This window comes from Neofelis nebulosa, chromosome 14, assembly GCF_028018385.1.
Source record: "Neofelis nebulosa isolate mNeoNeb1 chromosome 14, mNeoNeb1.pri, whole genome shotgun sequence".
NCBI lineage: Eukaryota > Metazoa > Chordata > Mammalia > Carnivora > Felidae > Neofelis > Neofelis nebulosa.
Window position 1 is genome coordinate 34,209,915 of NC_080795.1, and position 18,669 is coordinate 34,228,583.

Genomic DNA, 18,669 nt, shown 5'->3' on the forward strand with positions numbered 1-18,669 from the left:
AAATTCACCTTTTTTTTCTCTTAAGAAAACTAAGCATCTTAACATATAAAATGTATCTTCTCCTGTTGTAGGTTTAAATAATTTGTACTTTACATAATAATATCCAGTAGGTTAATATGCCTATTAAATTACCCAGAGACTGGTTTATATTGATCCATCAATTAAGGTATATTTTGTGATTAATAAAAATAGTAAGCAATAGTACTAGTAATGATAACAGCATATATCATTCATCACTAAGTGCTCACTTTGTTTCAGGTGCTAGGTGATTATCTCTCATCCGCTCCTTACAAGGACTAAATGAGTTTGGGTCATTACCCCTATTTTTTGCATTAGAAAGACTAACTCAGAGAAGTTTTTAAAAAACTGACAAAACCATGGGGTGACTGAGTGGCTCAGTGGCTTAGGTCATGATCTTGCGGTCTGTGGGTTTGAGCCCCACATTGGACTCTGTGCTGATGGCGTAGAGCCAGGATTCAGCTTCAGATTCTCTGTCTCCCTTTCTCTCTGCCCCTCTCCTGCTCATGATCTGTCTCCCTCAAAAATAAACATTAAAAAATTTTTTAATTAAAATAAAATGACAAAACCAACATGATATGCATAAATAACAATGACAAAACACAACTTAAGCCTACCTATTTGAAAGAGTGAAGCAAATGATTAACATCCAAAGATCTTGACAACTTTCTGATAGAAGTAGGGAAAAAAGTGCTAGATCTCTGACTATGGTCTGAATTCCTTGAGGTAGACTTGTATCTCATTCATGTTTACTCCCTAGCATCTGGCTTAGTGACTGTCTCTCCATTATCATTAGTCCTCAGAAAGCGTTTTGTTAGTTTAATATGGCCCTGAAGGATATTTAACTCTTTTTTAAGAGTCTGATACAAGGTTTTTTACACCAAAAAGAAGACAATAAAATATTCAGATCTGCAGACTACACCCAAAGAAAACATGGCAAACCTGTCTCAAGAAAGACTCTTAAATCAGCAAGCATTTAAACAGATTGGTGTATGCTCATACCAGCAAAATAATGTTATACATTGGATAAATGGAAAGATACTAAAAGTCAAAATTATATTGTTGTTAAGATGAATCAGACTGTATTTTATACACTTTGAAGATGCAAAGACTCTCTTAGAGCATCAAACTGTATTGCTACATAATTAGATGAATCCAATTTCATTGGATAAAAATAATCTTTCCCAACAAAAGGAATTTCAAAGTCTAGCAAGAAGTTTTAACGCCTTTTTCATCTTAATATTTACTTCTAAGTGATCTGAATAACAATGGTTAACACAATTACAATCAAATTTAGTATTTTCTAACAATACATCACAACTGCTAGTTAATATAATGAACTAAATACTCATGAATGTCAAATACTTTTAAATATTTTACATCTTGGTTTCATATACTACAAAATAAGATCATACTAAATGCCACTGAAATATTTACTTAAGAAATTTTCTTACCAAATACCCATAAGGTGAATGGAGGTAGCATCTTTTGGGTTCAGTTCAATTGCTTTCTAACAAGAAAGGAGAAGGTCAATCATATCTGTGCTCTAAACACAAATACATAATGCTTGTGTTTCAGCAAGCATAAAGCCATGATGTAAAAAAGTTTTTTGGCAACCCTGCATTTCAATCCTTCTAGGATAATGAATATCAGCTTTCTCCCTCTTGATTCTTTAATTTGGTTAATAAATTCATTTCAATACACTGTTAATGACTTGTATTAAAGGTTCTGTTTTATAAAGTTTGGCAATAAATCCTGATAGGATTTATCAATATGAGAAAAAACATGAAATCTGTAAACAATCTCATTTTGAAAACTATAGTTCTCAATGTTTCTTCTAGATAAGAAAAGGAAGTTATTTTTGGCAAGTTCTATATGAATATTGCATTAAATAGCATTATTTCCTAAAATAAGAAAAAAGTTACATAATAATTTTACAAAGTCTCTTTTTGTATTTAGAATTTATTCAACCTCCCCATTTATCCTTAACAAAGGAAAAATGCTATTTAGTCACAGAATTTATTAGTAAAATAATTATATGCAATGTAAAATACATTGATAAAGTCTCCCTAATTTCTATTTACTATGTGAAAGTCCTATGTGAATTAATGTAAAGCATAAACTACAGATTAACCCAACTATTCCTTTTTTCAATTACTTTGTTGAACGCCACTAAGAATATCTCAGATTAATGTTAATCCTATTAAAAATAAAAGACCCTTGTTAAAAAATTGAGACCTTCTATTTTATGCTTTTCAGTAAACCCACATTTTCACTTTCAGTTAGTAATTATGAGATACGCATTTTAAAATATTTGTAACTGGTTATCAATGTGAGCTCTGAAGCCAAGACTGACAGAATTTAAATCACAGCTCAGTGACTTCTACCTTTTTGACTTTGGCAAGTTCTCTCTTCTTGCCAGGCCTGAGTTTGCTGTTTTATAGAATTGAGAGAATAATATACCTACTTTATAGGGTTGTGGTGAAAAATTAAATGAGCAAGTAATAGAAGGTACTTAACACAGTAATATCTTCTATCACCAACATCATTATTAATTTTACTTGTCAAAAGTATCAATTTACTACTGACATTGATTAATGGAAGCAGAAGTAATACCTAGAATAAGGCTGAGTAGGACTTAGAAATCTTGCTTCAATAATATGGGTAAGAATCAGCACTGACCTTATTTTACTTTTCCACTAAATATAGTAATATGATTTATAGCAAAATATGTTTTAAAGTATACACAACTTAGGGGCACCTGGATGGCTCAGTCAGTTAAGTGTCCGACTTTGGCTCAGGTCATGATCTCACAGTTCATGGGTTCAAGCCCTGAGTTAGGCTCTGTGCTGACAGCTTAGAGCCTGGAGCCTGCTTCAGATTCTGTGTGTCACTCTGTCCCTCCCCTGCTCATGCCCTCTCTCACTCTCTCTCAAAATAAATAAATTAAAAAAGAAAAGTATACACAACTTATACACTAACCATCCTTTCCTAACTGGAGTTCCACTGGAAAATTAAGCCCTACAAAAAATTATATGAATAACTAACTTTCTCCAATCTACCAAGAATGGTATAGAGCTAGTACCATTCTAGATGCAAGGGAGAAAAGTTAACTCGTAACATACAATGGATGCCTAGGGGAATTTAATTTTCTTATAGGAGGGGTTGAGAGGGACTACTCTCAAGTAAACCCTTTCTTTTGTAATTCTTCCTGCCATTAGTTGAAGTGTTTTTAAAAAACCATCCAAAGATAGGAGTGCCTGATTGGCTCAGTCAGTGGAGCATGCAACTCTTGATCTTGGGGGCTGTGAGTTCAAGCCTCATGTTGGGTGTAGAGATTGCTTAAAATAAAATCTTTAAAACAACAACAATCCAAAGACAGTAATTCCTTATGGCTTTGGATATAATAATGGAATTAGAAATAATAGTATAAATGATCTTTTTAGTATGTAAATACTAAACATTATTATTTTTTATTTTTTTTTAAATTTTTTTTTTAACGTTTATTTATTTTTGAGACAGAGAGAGACAGAGCATGAACAGGGGAGGGGCAGAGAGAGAGGGAGACACAGAATCTGAAACAGGCTCCAGGCTCTGAGCTGTCAGCACAGAGCCCGACGTGGGGCTCGAACTCACGGACCACGAGATCGTGACCTGAGCCGAAGTCGGCCACTTAACCGACTGAGCCACCCAGGCGCCCCAACATTATTTTTTAAATATACTTACACACACATGAAACTTGCAATGCATCATTTTTAAAAAATATAGCCTTTTCTGTTTCCATTAATACAATTTTCTGCAATTTTTCATTTTTCATATTGAAGTTATTTGTTACATATTTCTACATCATATAGCACAGAATTTAGGCAATTTTTTTTTAATGCCACTGAGCAAACTATGGCATTTCACCGAATCTAAGATACTGTGAAAGTTACAATATATCATTATTATATGTACCACTAAAAAGAAAAAAAGCACTGCCAATTATAGGATACCATTGATTATATAATATAATCTGATTTTAAAGTTCTTAAAATGTGAAAAATGTTGCATATTATTAAATGGAAATATATATGTATATATATGCATACACACACACACGTGTGTGTGTGTGTGTGTGTGTGTGTGTATATATATTCAGACATCGATAAATAAAATATATATATTTTATTCAGACATCGATAGATATATATATATCGATATATATATATAAGATATATATATAATATATAATATATATAATATATAAATATAAGATATATATATATATATCGATGTCTGAATAAAAAGCTAGGACTCCTGACTCCTAGCTTTTCTACTACCCATTATATAAACTATGAATTGAGACTATAACTATAAAATTCAGAAAGGCTAGTAAAGAGCTTATCTAACATTCTCCCCATGTATGTTTCCATCATATTTTCTTCCTTTGCATTTTTACAATGGTCTAAAATATCACAAGAGAAATAAATATGCTGGGTTTTTAGTGTCAGTTTTTTGGGAGTTTTTTGTTTAGTTTTGCTTAGGACAATGAAGTAGTGTTTATGCGCATCATAAAAAATACAAACTCCTAGAAAATATCTGACACCTAACAAAGAGCTTACTATAAAATAAGTAACTGGAAATATTAAAACACAAAATACCCACACAGAGATAATACTGTTAACAGTACTATTACTATTGGGTTTGTCAATTGTGTTAGATTGTTAGACTAGACCACACCTCTGGGTATTCAGGACCTTATATAGCACCCTCTCACAAACTCTTGTCTTGGCCACATGACTTGTTTAGGTCCACAGGACTTTACTAAGTGTGATACAAAACAGAAGCCTGATAAAAGTTTCCACACTGGAATTTTACCTGGAATGCTCATTCTTGGAAGCCAGCTACCATGCTATAAAGAAACTTGGGCTAGACTACTAAATAATATAAAGAAAAGTGGAGAGAAACAGTCACTAACAGGATATCGTGCGCATTCCCGTCCCAGCTGAAGAGAGAGGTGAACACAGCTATCTAAATGATCTCAGTTACACCAAACAGATCAAAGCACCACTACAGAGTAAACCCACAAAATTTTGAGAAATAAGCTGTCACTGCTTTAGGTCTCTAAATTTTAGATGGTTTGCTATACAGCAATAAATAAGTGAAACAGAAATCTATTAAAAAAAGTAATGACTTTTAAAATTCATCAGTACCTCAAAATGCTCCTTGATAATGTAAGCATTTGCAATTTTAGCCTTGATGCCTTCATAATCTCCAACATCACTAATACAGATTGCATACCACTAAAAATAGAAGGAAAAAAACCATATAAGAATAATAATACCCCACTAATACTCCACTCAATACAAGGTAAAACTGAATATTTATTCCTCAATAGTCATTCTCATTCAACAAAAACTTAGCATAAAAACTGAATAAAATATACTGTTATATACAAAGGAAAGTAGACATGGCCCTTAAGGAACTCAAGGACAGGACGTGTCTATAGAGAACTTATAATACAAGGTAAAGAATACAGAATCTCTAAGGAAGTTATCAACACAATGAGGAGACAATGATTCATGTTTATAACCAGAGTATAAATTTTAAAAATTTGCAATTGAATAACTATCATTTTATTTTCTCATTCTCTTTTCTACAAGCTGCTTCTTCTCCCACATCTGCACGGTTCTAGTAATAAGAGCCACATCTGTCAATTGTGATGTTGTCCCCATAGCCACAGATGGGACAACAGACCCAAACTGAGACAATCTGAGTTTTGTCCCTAAGGACTAAATACAAAATATCCAAGCTTCATAAATTCAAGTGCTGTAGAAAGTCACAAGATGTAGAATGAAAAAAAGAGTCTACAGAGAAAAAGATGTGCAGGTAACAGCAAAGAGATAATATAAACCTCAGAGCAATCAAGCCAGGTTTTCCTGAACCAAAAACACCCTGCCTTTAGGTTTTATTAGAAACAGTAGTTTCTAATAAACCGCCCCTCCATTTTTATTTGAGCTTATTTCTGTGGGGTTTTAAGAATTATAACCACAGGGGCGCCTGGGTGGCGCAGTCGGTTAAGCGTCCGACTTCAGCCAGGTCACGATCTCGCGGTCCGTGAGTTCGAGCCCCGCGTCAGGCTCTGGGCTGATGGCTCGGAGCCTGGAGCCTGTTTCCGATTCTCCCTCTCTCTCTGCCCCTCCCCCGTTCATGCTCTGTCTCTCTCTGTCCCAAAATAAATAAAAAACGTTGAAAAAAAAATTTTTTTAAAAAAAAGAATTATAACCACAAAGATTTTAATTAAAACAAACTTCTGTTTAAATCTATTCTCTGCTGGGGCGCCTGGGTGGCGCAGTCGGTTAAGCGTCCGACTTCAGCCAGGTCACGATCTCGCGGTCCGTGAGTTCGAGCCCCGCGTCAGGCTCTGGGCTGATGGCTCAGAGCCTGGAGCCTGTTTCCGATTCTGTGTCTCCCTCTCTCTCTGCCCCTCCCCCGTTCATGCTCTGTCTCTCTCTGTCCCAAAAATAAAAAAAAAAAAAAAAAAAAAAAAAATAAATAAATAAATCTATTCTCTGCCAAAATCTTGGTAAGTTTATTGAAACTTAAAAAGTATAACTTAAAACACAATATAATTTGTGCACGTGCGCGCGCGCGCACACACACACGCGCACACACACACACACACACACACCTCTATAGGCTATGCTCACTTAATCTCCACGGAGAGTTACCCAGCTGCCTAAATCCAGGGGACTAGGTGGTTACACAGGGTTTCAAATTTGCTGTTCTGATCTCCCACATACCAGGACTCTGGATAAAAACACCTTCTCTTATGTATCTCACTATCTTCTATATGCAAAACAAACATAAGCTTATGGATGAATCCTAAACATTCTTCCCTGATTAGACTGGCAGTATTTTGAGATTTTTAACATATGTTAAAGATATATTACGATAATAGCACAAAGAGCAGTTATTAACATATGAAGTGCTATATCACTTGATGTGGACTGTAAGTTACAGATGTATGCTATAAACCTTAAAGCAACCACTAAACAACATGACACAGAGTTATAGCCATTAAGTCAATGAAATAAATAAAATGGAATCCAAAAAGTTATCAATAAAAAAGGCAGAAAAAGAAGATGAACAGATGGAACAAATAGAAAGATAGGAAATTTAAACCCCAAAATATCATTAATCACATTAAATGTAAATGGTCCAAACCCCAAATGAAAAGCAGACTGCCAAATTGGATTAAAATTAACAAAAACTAAGAGTGACATAAGTGAAAAAGGCAAAGTAAAGAACTCTGAATTCTGCTTCTCCATAAAAGCACTGAAAAAAAAAATGAGCAACAACTATCAAAATCAACTTATTTTTGGAACTCTGAAATTAACCTAAGGCTTGAGGTGACCTGGGAATGCTTATCCAAAGTATCAGATTATTCCTAATGAGAATAGTGAATTCTGTGCTGTTTTATCATCCCACACTCCCAATCTCAGCAAGAGCTATAAAACAGTACCCACCCCCCCATCCCCCGCCATTCCCAATACCTGAGGGTACAGAACAGATCTCACTCATGGAGAACTGTAATCTTTGTTCTGACTTGTTTGGTGGCTCCTTGGAAGACTGGCCTTGTACATATTTCACCTAACTTGAAAAGGCCCTAGTGATAAAACTGTCTCTGGGGTGCCAGGGCGGGGGGGGCATTTGCTGAAAACATTTATAAACTAGTATCTTAGATTGCTGCTGTCTCCAGCAAATAAACTAATGAAAAGCTAGGGAGGAAAGGCTAGGTAAAGAGATGTCCCTAAGAGTGCTGGAAAGGTTCAATAAAGAAAAGCCAAAAGATGGGGCACCTGGGTGGCTCAGTCGGTTAAGCATCCGACTTTGGCTCAGGTCATGATCTCTCAGTCTGTGAGTTCAAGCCCGCGTCAGGCTCTGTGCTGACAGCTCAGAGCCTGGAGCCTGCTTCAGATTCTGTGTCTTCCTCTCTCTCTGCCCCTTCCCCGCTCATGCTCTGTCTCTCTGTCAAATAAACATTTGTCTCTCTGTTAAATAAACATTAAAATAAATAAATAAATAAATAAATAAGAAAACCCAAAAGAATATTTCATGACATACGAAAATTATATTGAATTCAAATATCAGTGCTCACAAATAAAGCTTTACTACAACACAGTCACACTCACCACTTATGAATTGACTGGCTTTGCTCAACAATGGCAGGGTTGAATTGTGATAAGAGATCATATGTAATATTTTAACTGATTCTTACTGCTGCTCCATACACTGTAAATCACAGTGATAGTGTTATAACCTGAAAGCATTTGGAGTGCCACACATACTCCATACCATGACACTTTATTACCAATGCATAGGTCAAAGGAAGATAAAATGGACTTCAAATGTCATGCTTTGAAAGCATCATGGAATGTGAATTATTTTGTTATTGAATTAAATGGCAAAACATTTTGCTAATTATGCAATAACACCATAGCCAAAAACAAAAACAAAAAGCTTAGGAAAGATCTGAGAAGGCCCTGAGCTTAAGGGTCTTCACAAATTGAAAGTGAAAGCCAAGGCACAGTTTAAAACTGCCCAGCTAAGGGCTAATGGTATGTCCCAACACATACAGAGAGCCCCATGACCAAGAATGGAAAGCATTTTGGCTCCAAACATTTTATAAAATGTCTGCCCAATCATTTGGTGACCACTAAACTAAGAGAACAGAGACTTCTGTGGCTACATATAACAAAGAACACAGACTTTACAGAATCTGGTCAAGAAGTTACAAGAAAAACAACACAAGCACCTGGCTGGTTCAATCGGTAGAGCATGCAACCCTTGATCTTAGGGTTGTTTGAGCCCCATGTTGTGTGTAGAGATTACTTAAAACAAAATCTTAGAAAAAAGAAAAAAACAACACATACTAAAAGCAGCAACAACAAATTCTGGGAAAGGAGAGAACCTGATTTCCAGATTTACCGTATTATAATAGTTAACATGTCCAGTTTTCAACAAAAAAATTACAGGGCATGCAAAACATAAGAATATATAACCCACATACAGAAGGAAAAAAATCAAAGGAAGCTAGCTATGCCTGAAGAAGCCCAGATGTTGGGCTTCCTAGACTTTATGTATGTTCAACAAGGAAATTATGTGTGAAGAACTAAAGTATACTAAGAACAATGTCTCATTAAATAGAGAATTATCAATAAAGAAGCAGAGATTATAAAATGGAACCAAACATATACTTTGAAGGTGGGAAGTACAATAAATGGAATAAAAAATTCACAACATTGAATTAAGGGCTCAAAAGTGGATGTGGACAGAAGAAAGAATTAGCTAATTTAAGGTATCAGGTCAATTAAGATTACACTCTATGAGAAACAGAAAGTAAAAAGAAAGAAGAAAAATGAACACAGACTCAGAGGCCTGTGAGACACCCACATATCTACCAAAATACACATAAGAGGAGTCCCAGTAGGAGAGAAGAGGAGAGAAAGGGAGTAGAATGAATACTTAAAAACATAAATGCCAAAGACTTCTCTACTTTGATGAAAACAAAGAACCCCAAATAAGATAAATTTAAGAGATCCACAACCAGAAACAGCAGAATCAAACTGTCAAAGATAAAAAAAACAGATGATCTGGAAAATAGGAGAGAAATGACTTGTCATGTACAAAGAGTCCTCAATAAGATTAACAGCCAAATCAGAAACCATGGACACCTGCTTTAGTCTGTTTGTCCCGATAGAACAAAACACTAGAGTGGTCAGCTAAAATAACAGAAATGTTATTACTCATCATTTCTGGAGACTGGGAAGTCCAAGATCAAAATGCTAGCTGTGTCAGAATAAGGGGATGGGAGCAGAGATATATAAGAGCAAAGTTGGTATACTACTGAAATTAAGTTGACATCCAATATGAACTTGGTAATTACAAATGATGATGGTAATGGTATTACTCAGGATAACCATTAAGAGTATAACTCAAAATATACAGTATAAGAAATAAAAGAATGAAAATGGCAAAATAAAATAAATCTATGGAATACTAAATAAAGGACGCTAATGGAGGACTTAAGAAACAAAAGATCGAAAACAAATACCAAAATTGCAAAAGAACTTCTTATTGTCAATTACACTTTAAATGTGAATGGGTTAAACTCTCCAATTAAAAGACAAAGATTAGCAGCAGAATGTATTAAAACACATGATTCAACTATATACTGTCTACAATACAATTTAGATTCAGATGTATATATGTATTCAATATACATATATACATATATATATATATGTATATAATATATATGTATTTAAATGTATATACATTTAAAGTAAAACACAGGGAAATTTTAGGGCACCTGGGTGGCTCCGTCACTTAAGCACCTGACTTTGGCTCAGGTCATGATAGTCTGTGGGTTTGAGCCCTGCATTGGGCTCTATGCTGCAGCTCAGAGCCTGCTTCAGATTCTGTGTTTCCCTCTCTTTCTACCCCTCCCCAGCTTGTGTTCTCTCTCCCTCTTTCCAAAATAAATGAACAGTAAAAAAAACAAAAAACAGGGAAGTTTAGCACATAAACCGTACTCACAAGAAAGCTGAAGTGATATACTAATTAGAATTAGATAATGATCTAATATCAGACAAAACAGACTTTAGAATCAAACTGTTACATGAGAGACAAAGAAAATATATATCAAGAACATATAACAATTATAAACAAATATATGTAGAAAGAGACAATTCAACCATAATAGTTGGGGACTTCAATACTCCACTTCCAAGACTGGATAGAACTAGTCAAAAATCATCAAATTAGTTCTAGGAAAAAATCATCAAATAGAAGACTCAAACAATACTATATACTAATTAGACCTAGCTAGCATACATGTACAGAACACTCTACCCAACACCGTATTCTTCTCAATTCACATGGAATATTTTCCAGGATAGACAAGATACTAGGCCATAAAAAAGCCTCAAATTTTAAAAGACAGAAACCAAAGTATGTTCTCTGACCACAGTAAAATGAAAATGGAAATTAATAAAAGAAGGAAATTTGGATGATTCACAATTATGTGGAAATTAAAAAAACACATTCCCAAATAACACATTCAAATAAGAAATCACAAGAAAAAATTTTAAATTCCCTAAGAACAAAAACAACACAACATAACAAAGTTTGTGGGATTTAGCAAAATTGTATTCAGAGGGAAACTTATAGCTGTAAATGGTTACCTTAAAGAAAGATATCAAGATGTGGCTGGGTGTCTCAGTTGGTTAAGCATCCCACTCTTGATTTTGGCTCAGGTCATGATCCTGTAGTTTGTGGGTTTGGGAGAGCCTGCCTGGGATTCTTTCTCTCCCTGTCTTATACCCCTCCCCTGCTCAATCTCACATGCTCTCTCTCAAAATAAAAAAAACTTAAGAAAAAAAATAAAAAATATATATTTAAAGAAATCAAGTCAATAATCTAACCTTATACCTTTTTTTTTTTTTTTTTTTTTTTTAAATTTTTTTTTTCAACATTTTTTTTTTATTTATTTTTGGGACAGAGAGAGACAGAGCATGAACGGGGAGGGGCAGAGAGAGAGGGAGACACAGAATCGGAAACAGGCTCCAGGCTCCGAGCCATCAGCCCAGAGCCTGACGCGGGGCTCGAACTCACGGACCGCGAGATCGTGACCTGGCTGAAGTCGGACGCTTAACCGACTGCGCCACCCAGGCGCCCCAAACCTTATACCTTAAGAAACTGGAAAAAGAAGGGGCACCTGGGTGGCTCAGTCAGTTGAATTCCCAACTCTTGATTTTGGCTCAGGTCATGATCACAGGATCATGGGTGTGAGCCCCATGTCCAGCTCCGCACTAAGCATGGTGCCTGCTTAAGACTCTCTCTTTCTCTTCCCCTGCTCCCCTCCCCTGCTCACACACTCTCTCTCTAAAATTAAAAAAAAAAAAAAAAACCTAGAAAAAGAAGAGCAAATTAACCTAAAGTAAACAGAAGGAAGGGAATAATAAAGATTAGAGTGGAGATAAATAAAATAAAGAATAGGAAAAATGGAGAAGAGCAGCAAAACCAAGTTAATTTTCTGAAAAGATCAACAAAATTTATAAACTTTTAGCAGACATAATAAGAGAACAAAAGTTAAATTACTAAAATCAGGAGTCAAAGAGGGCATACATTACTACTAACCTCAGTAATAAATCTAGGAATAAAAAAGATTATAAAGGAATAGTAGCAACAATCATATGGCAACAGATTAATTGACCTAGAAAACCTGAAAAATTCCTAGAAACAACAATCCAACTGATGTAAGAATAAGCAAAAAATCCGAATAAATGAATAATAAGTAGTAATAAAGAGTTAGTAATCAAAAGAATTTCCAACAAAGCGAAGGCCAGGACCAGATGGCTTCACTAGTGAATTCTACCAAATGTTTAAAAAGAATTAACACGAAGCTTCTATCAATTCTTCCAAAAAACAAAAAAAAAAAAACCCAGAAAAAGTGAACATGCCTCTAAGTATTCTATGACACCAGTGTTCCTTTGATATCAAAACCATCACAAAACATCACAACAAAAGAAACCTAATATAGTTGCAAAAACTGTCAGTAAAATACTAGCAAACCAAATTCAGTAGATCATTAAAAAAAATCATTCACGACGATCAAGTGGGATTTATCCCTGGGATGCAAAAACAATTCAACATACACAAATCAATCAAAGTGATGTATCACATTAACAGAAAGAAAAGAATCATATTTTAATACATGCAGAAAAAGAATCTGACAAAATTCAATATCCCTTCATGATAAAAAAAAAAAAAACAAACTCCTAACAAGTTGAATTAGACATAGAAGGAACATATCTCAACATAATAAAGACCATACGTGATAAACCACAGCTAACATCATACTCAATGATGAAAGGCTTAAGATGTCCTCTAAGATCAAGAATAAGACAAGGGTACCCACTTTTACCACTCCTATTCAACACAGTACTTGAAGTCCTACCCAGAGCAATCAGGCAAGAAAAAGAAATAAAAGGTATCAAAATTGGAAAGGAAGAAGTAGAATGTCTCTATTTGTACATGACATGATTCTATATATAGAAAGTTGTAAAGATGCAACCAAATTCAAACAAAAATCTGTTTAATCAACAAATTCAGTAAAGTTGCAAGATATAAATTTAACATGTAAATATCAGTAGCATTTCTATATGCTAGCAACAAATTTTCTGACAAAGAAATAGATCCCATTTACAAGAGCCTCAAAAACAACCAAATAGGATAAATGTATATAAGAAGGCCAAAGATTTCTACTCTGAAAACTGCAAGACAGTGATGAAAGAAAACAAAGAAGATACAAATAAATTGAAAGGTAATCACTATTTGTGCCCTGGAAGTATTAATATTGTTAAAACGTCAATACCACCAAAATCTGTGTATAGATTCAACACAATCCTCATAAAGATACCAATGGCATTTTTTTACAGATGTAGAAAACAACATACCTAAAATTTATAGGGAACCACAAAGACCCTGAATAGCCAAAGAAATCCTGTGAAAGGAGAAAAAGTATAAAGCCATAGGCATTAAAAGAGCATGGCACTGCATAAAAACAAACAAATGAGTCAGAACTGAGAACCCAGAAATAAACCCAAGACTATACAGTCAACTAATATCTGACAAGGGAGCCCCGAATATTCAATTGAGGAGGACAGACTACAAAAATGGCACTAGGGTTACTGGATATTCACATGTATAAGGAATAAACGTTGCACCACTCACAAAAATTAACTCAAAATAAGTTAAAGGCTTAAATGTAAAACCTGAAACTATGCAACTCCTAAAGAAAACAGGAATAAAGCCTCTTAACATGGGTCTTGGTAACCATTTTTTGGATATGACACCTAAAGCACAGGCAACGAAATAAAAAATAAACAAGTGGGACTACATCAAACTAAAAAGCTTCAGCACAGGAAAAGAAACCATCAACAAAATGAAAAGTGTACCTAACGGGAGAAAATATTTGCAAATGATCTATGTAATAAGGGGTTAATATCTGAATTATAATTCATACAATTACATACAATTTAACAGCAGAAGAAAAATCAGTGCAATTAAAAAGTGGGCAGAGGACCTGAATAGACATTTCTTCAAAGATGATATATTGAGGTGCCTGGGTGGCTCAGTGGGTTGAGCGTCCGACTTCAGCTCAGGTTATGATCTCACAGTTTGTGGGTTCGGGCCCTGTGTCGGGCTCTGTGCTGACAGCTTGCTCAGAGCCTGGAGCCTGCTTTGGATTCTGTGTTTCCTTCTCTCTCTGCCCCTCCCCTGCTCACACTCTGTTTCTGTCTCTCAAAAATAAATGTAAAAAAAAAATTAAAAAAAATTCAAAGATGATATATGAAAGACCAACAGGTGCATGAAAAGATGCTCAACATCACTAGTCATTAAAGAAATGCAAATTAAAATAGCAACGAGGCATCACCTCAAATCTGTTAGAATGGCCATCATCAAAAAGAGATAGAGGCATTTGGGTGGCTCAGATGGTTGAGCATCCTACTCTTGATTTCGGCTCAGGTCATGATCTCACAGTCATGGGATTGAGCCCCACAGAGCCTGCTTGGTATTGTCTCTCTCTCTCTCTCTCTGCCCCTCTCTCTCTCTCACACATGCGCTTTCTCTCTCTCTCTCAAAATAAACTTAAAAAAAAAAAAAAGGAAATAAATGCTGGCATGGATGTGGAGAAAAGGGAACCCTTATGCACTGTTGGTGGGATTTTAAATTGTTACAGCCCCTATGGAAAACAGTATGAAAGATCCTCAAAAAAAAATTAAAAATAGAATTACCATATGATCCATCATTTCTACTTGGGAATTTATCACCCCAAAATGAAATTACCTATTTGAAAAGATATCTGTACCTCTATGTTCATAGTAGCATTTACAATAGCCAAGACATGGAAACAACCTAAGTACAGATCCAATAGAAAATGAATAAAGCAGTTGTGTGTGTGTATGTGTATGTGTGTGTATACACATACACAATGAAATATTATTCAGGTATTAAAAAAAAAGGAAATTCTGCCATTTGCAACAACATAGATAGACTCTGAAAGCATTATGCTAAGTGAAATAAAAGTACTGTATGATTTCACTTATATGTGGAATCTTAAAAAACAAACAAAAAAAAGGCATAAGACTTGTGGCTACCAGAGGCGGAAGGTAGGAGAAAGGGGAATTGAAGGAAGATGGTCAAAATGTATAAACTTCTAGTTATAAATAAGTACAGCTGAAAAACACAAATTTAAACTGTGTGGATCCACTTATGCATGGATTTCTCGAGAAGATACAGTGTGAATTTATTTTCCTTATGATTTTTTTTTTTAGTAATACTTTCTTTTCTGTAATTTACTTCATAGGGAGAATACAGTATATAAGACCTATAACATACAAAATAATGTATTGATTATTTACGTTATCATTAAGGCTTCCAGTCAACAGGTTATTAGAAGTTAAGTTTTTGGAACGTCAAAAGTTTTATGTGGATTTTCAACTGCATAGGGATTAGCATCCCTTGTTGTTCAAGGGTGAACTATATTAGGGATGTAATGTACAACATGAAGACTATAGCTAAACTTGATGTATCATATATAGAGAAGTTGGTAAGAGAGTAAACCCTAAGAGTTCTCATCACAAGGAAAAAATACTTTTCTTTTTTTCTTCTCTTTCCTTTTTACTGCATCTATATTAGAAGATGGACTATCAGCTGAACAGACTGTAGTAATCACTTCACAGTATATGCAATCAAACCATCATGCTATAGACCTTAAACTTACACAGTGATGTATGTCAATTCTTCCTCAATAAAACCAGAGAAAAAGAAAAAACTAAAGACTAGTGTCTCTTATGATATAAAATTCCTCAACAAAATAATGGCAAGCTGAATTCAGCAGCCTATTAAAAGGATTACACAACATGACCAAGTGAGATTTATCCCAAAATACAAGGTTCATTCACCAAAAATCAATTGAGGGAAGATACCACATTAACAGAATGAAGGGGGAAAAAACCAACATGATGATCTCAACAGACACAGAAAAAAGCATCTGACAAATTCCAACACCCTTTCATGATAAAAACACTCCACAAACTAGTTGCTGGAAGGAAACATTCTCAACTGATTAGGAGCATTTATGGAAAGCCCACAGTTAACGTCACAGTTAGTGGTGAAAGCCTAGCAGCTTTCCTCCTACAATCAAGAACAAGACAAAGATATCCGCTTTTGTCACTTCTTCTCATCATTGTACTGGAAGTTCTGGCCAGGAAAACAAAGCAAGATTAAGAAATAAAAGGTGTCCAGGGCGCCTGGGTGGCACAGTCAGTTAGGCATCTGACTTCAGCTCGGGTCATGATCTTGTGGTTTGGGGGTTCGAGCCCCGCATCAGGCTCTGTGCTGACAGCTCAGAGCCTGGAGCCTGCTTCAGATTCTGTGTCTCCCTCTCCTTCTGCCCCTCCCCTGCTCACACTCTGACTCTGTCTTGCAATAGTAAATAAACGTTAAAAAAAAAAATATATATATATATATATATATATATATAAAAAAAATAAAAGGTGTCCAAATTGTAAAGAAAAAACTAAAACTATGCACAGATAGTTTATTTATATATGACATGGTCATATATAGAAAAATCTTAGGGGTTAGGGAGAGGGGAAAATGGGTGATGGGCATTTTAAGGGCACTTGCTGGGATGAGCACTGCATGTTGTATGTAAGCAATGGATCACAGGAATCTACCCCCAAAACCAAAAGCATATGGTACACACTGTATGTTAGCCAACTGGACCATAAATTCTATTAAAAAAATAATAATAAAATTATTTTTATTGATCACAAACTGAATTAATATTTTGGCTATATTGGATTAAATTATTAAAATTTATTTTTCCTTTCACTTTTTAAAAAGAAAAGAAAAAAGAAAAACCCTAAATAGGGGCACCTGGGTGGCTAAGTTAGTTGAGTGTCCAACTCTTGATTTTGGTTCAGGTCATGACCCCATGATCATGGGATGGAGCCCCCCTATCAGGCTCCCGGCTGTGTGTGGAGCCTACTTAAGATTCTCTCTTTCCCCCTCTGCCCCTCTTGTCCACTCACCTACTCTCTAAAAGAAAAAAAAGAAAAAAGAAAAACTAAATAATCTACAAAAAAACTAGTAGATAGAACCAATAAATGAGTTTAGCAAAGCTATAGTATATAAGATCAAATATCAGTTGCACTCCTATACACTAGCAATGAACAATCTGAAAATGAAATTAAGAATTCCAATAGCATTAAAAAGAATAAAATACTTAAAGAATAAATCTAACCAAAGAAGTACAAGACTTGCACAATGAAAATTACAAAACACTGTTGGGAAAAAAAAAAAGGATCTAAATAAATGGAAAGACAACACTTGTCTGTGGATTGGAAGACACAATGCTGTCAAAATGGCAAACTACTCCCCAAACTACTCTACAGACTCCATGAAATCCCTATCAAAAACCCAACTGGCTCCTTTGCAGAAATTTACAAGCTGATCCTAAAATATGTATGAAAATTGAAGAAACTCAGAATTCTCAAAATCATCTTAAAAAAGAACAGAGGACTCACAGTTACGTATTTCAAAACTTTTCACAAAGCTATAGTAATGAAGACATTGTGATACTGGCACAAAGACCAACAGGTCTACATGTAGACTGATGAAAGAGAATTGAGAATTCAAAAATAAACTCATACATTTATGTTCAACTGATTCTCATCAAGGATGAAAATGGAGAAAAAAGAGTCAACAAATGGTGCTGGGACAACTGGAAATTTACATGGAAAAGAATGGATTTGAACTCCTACCTCACCATGTATAAAGGTTAACTTTTTAGGATCAAAGACTAAATGTAAAGGCTAAAAGATATAAAACTCTTAGAAACAAATAGGTGAAAATCTGTGTAATTTTGTACTGGACAAGAGTTTATTTTTTTTTTATTTATTTTTTTCTTCAACGTTTTTTTTTGTTTTTTTTTTGGGACAGAGAGAGACAGAGCATGAACGGGGGAGGGGCAGAGAGAGAGGGAGACACAGAATCGGAAACAGGCTCCAGGCTCCGAGCCATCAGCCCAGAGCCTGACGCGGGGCTCGAACTCACGGACCGTGAGATCGTGACCTGGCTGAAGTCGGACGCTTAACCGACTGCGCCACCCAGGCGCCCCTGGACAAGAGTTTAGATATGACACCAAAAGCACAAGCAATCAAAGAAAACTAAACTGGACTTCTTCAAAATTAAAAACTTATGCATCAAAGAACATCATCAAGAAAGTAAAAAGACAATCCACATAATGGGAGAAAATACTTGCACATTATATATATAACCAGAGACTAATATTCAGAAAAGACTCTTAAAACTAAATAAAGGGGCCCCTGGGTGGCTCAGTTGTGAGTGTCCAACTTCGTCTCAGGTCATGATTTCATGGTTCATGAGTTTGAGTCCCACATCAGGCTCGCTGCTCTCAGTGCAGAGTGTGCTTTGGATCCTCTGTCCCCCTCTCTCTTTGCCCCTCTCCACTTGTGCTCTCTCTCAAAAATAAACAAACAAACAAAACCCTCAACAATAAAAAGACAAACC

General features: G+C 35.2%; 1 protein-coding gene across 7 annotated transcripts in view; it reads right to left on the reverse strand.

Moving 5' to 3' along the window:
- The window catches only part of RMDN1 (regulator of microtubule dynamics 1), a 57,310-nt gene that overhangs the window by 4,524 nt on the left and 34,117 nt on the right, over positions 1-18,669 (reverse strand). For 6 of the 7 annotated variants that reach the window (XR_009253277.1, XM_058698477.1, XM_058698480.1 and 3 more), the window contains 2 exons: positions 5,214-5,303; positions 1,473-1,528 (listed from right to left, as the gene is read on the reverse strand). Coding sequence is in view for 6 of the 7 variants with exons in the window: in XM_058698477.1 (XP_058554460.1) it covers positions 1,473-1,528; positions 5,214-5,303 (146 nt within the window). In the remaining variant the exon portion in view is untranslated. The remainder of the gene's footprint in view (positions 1-1,472; positions 1,529-5,213; positions 5,304-18,669) is intronic. The other variant, XM_058698478.1, reaches the window with a different exon arrangement.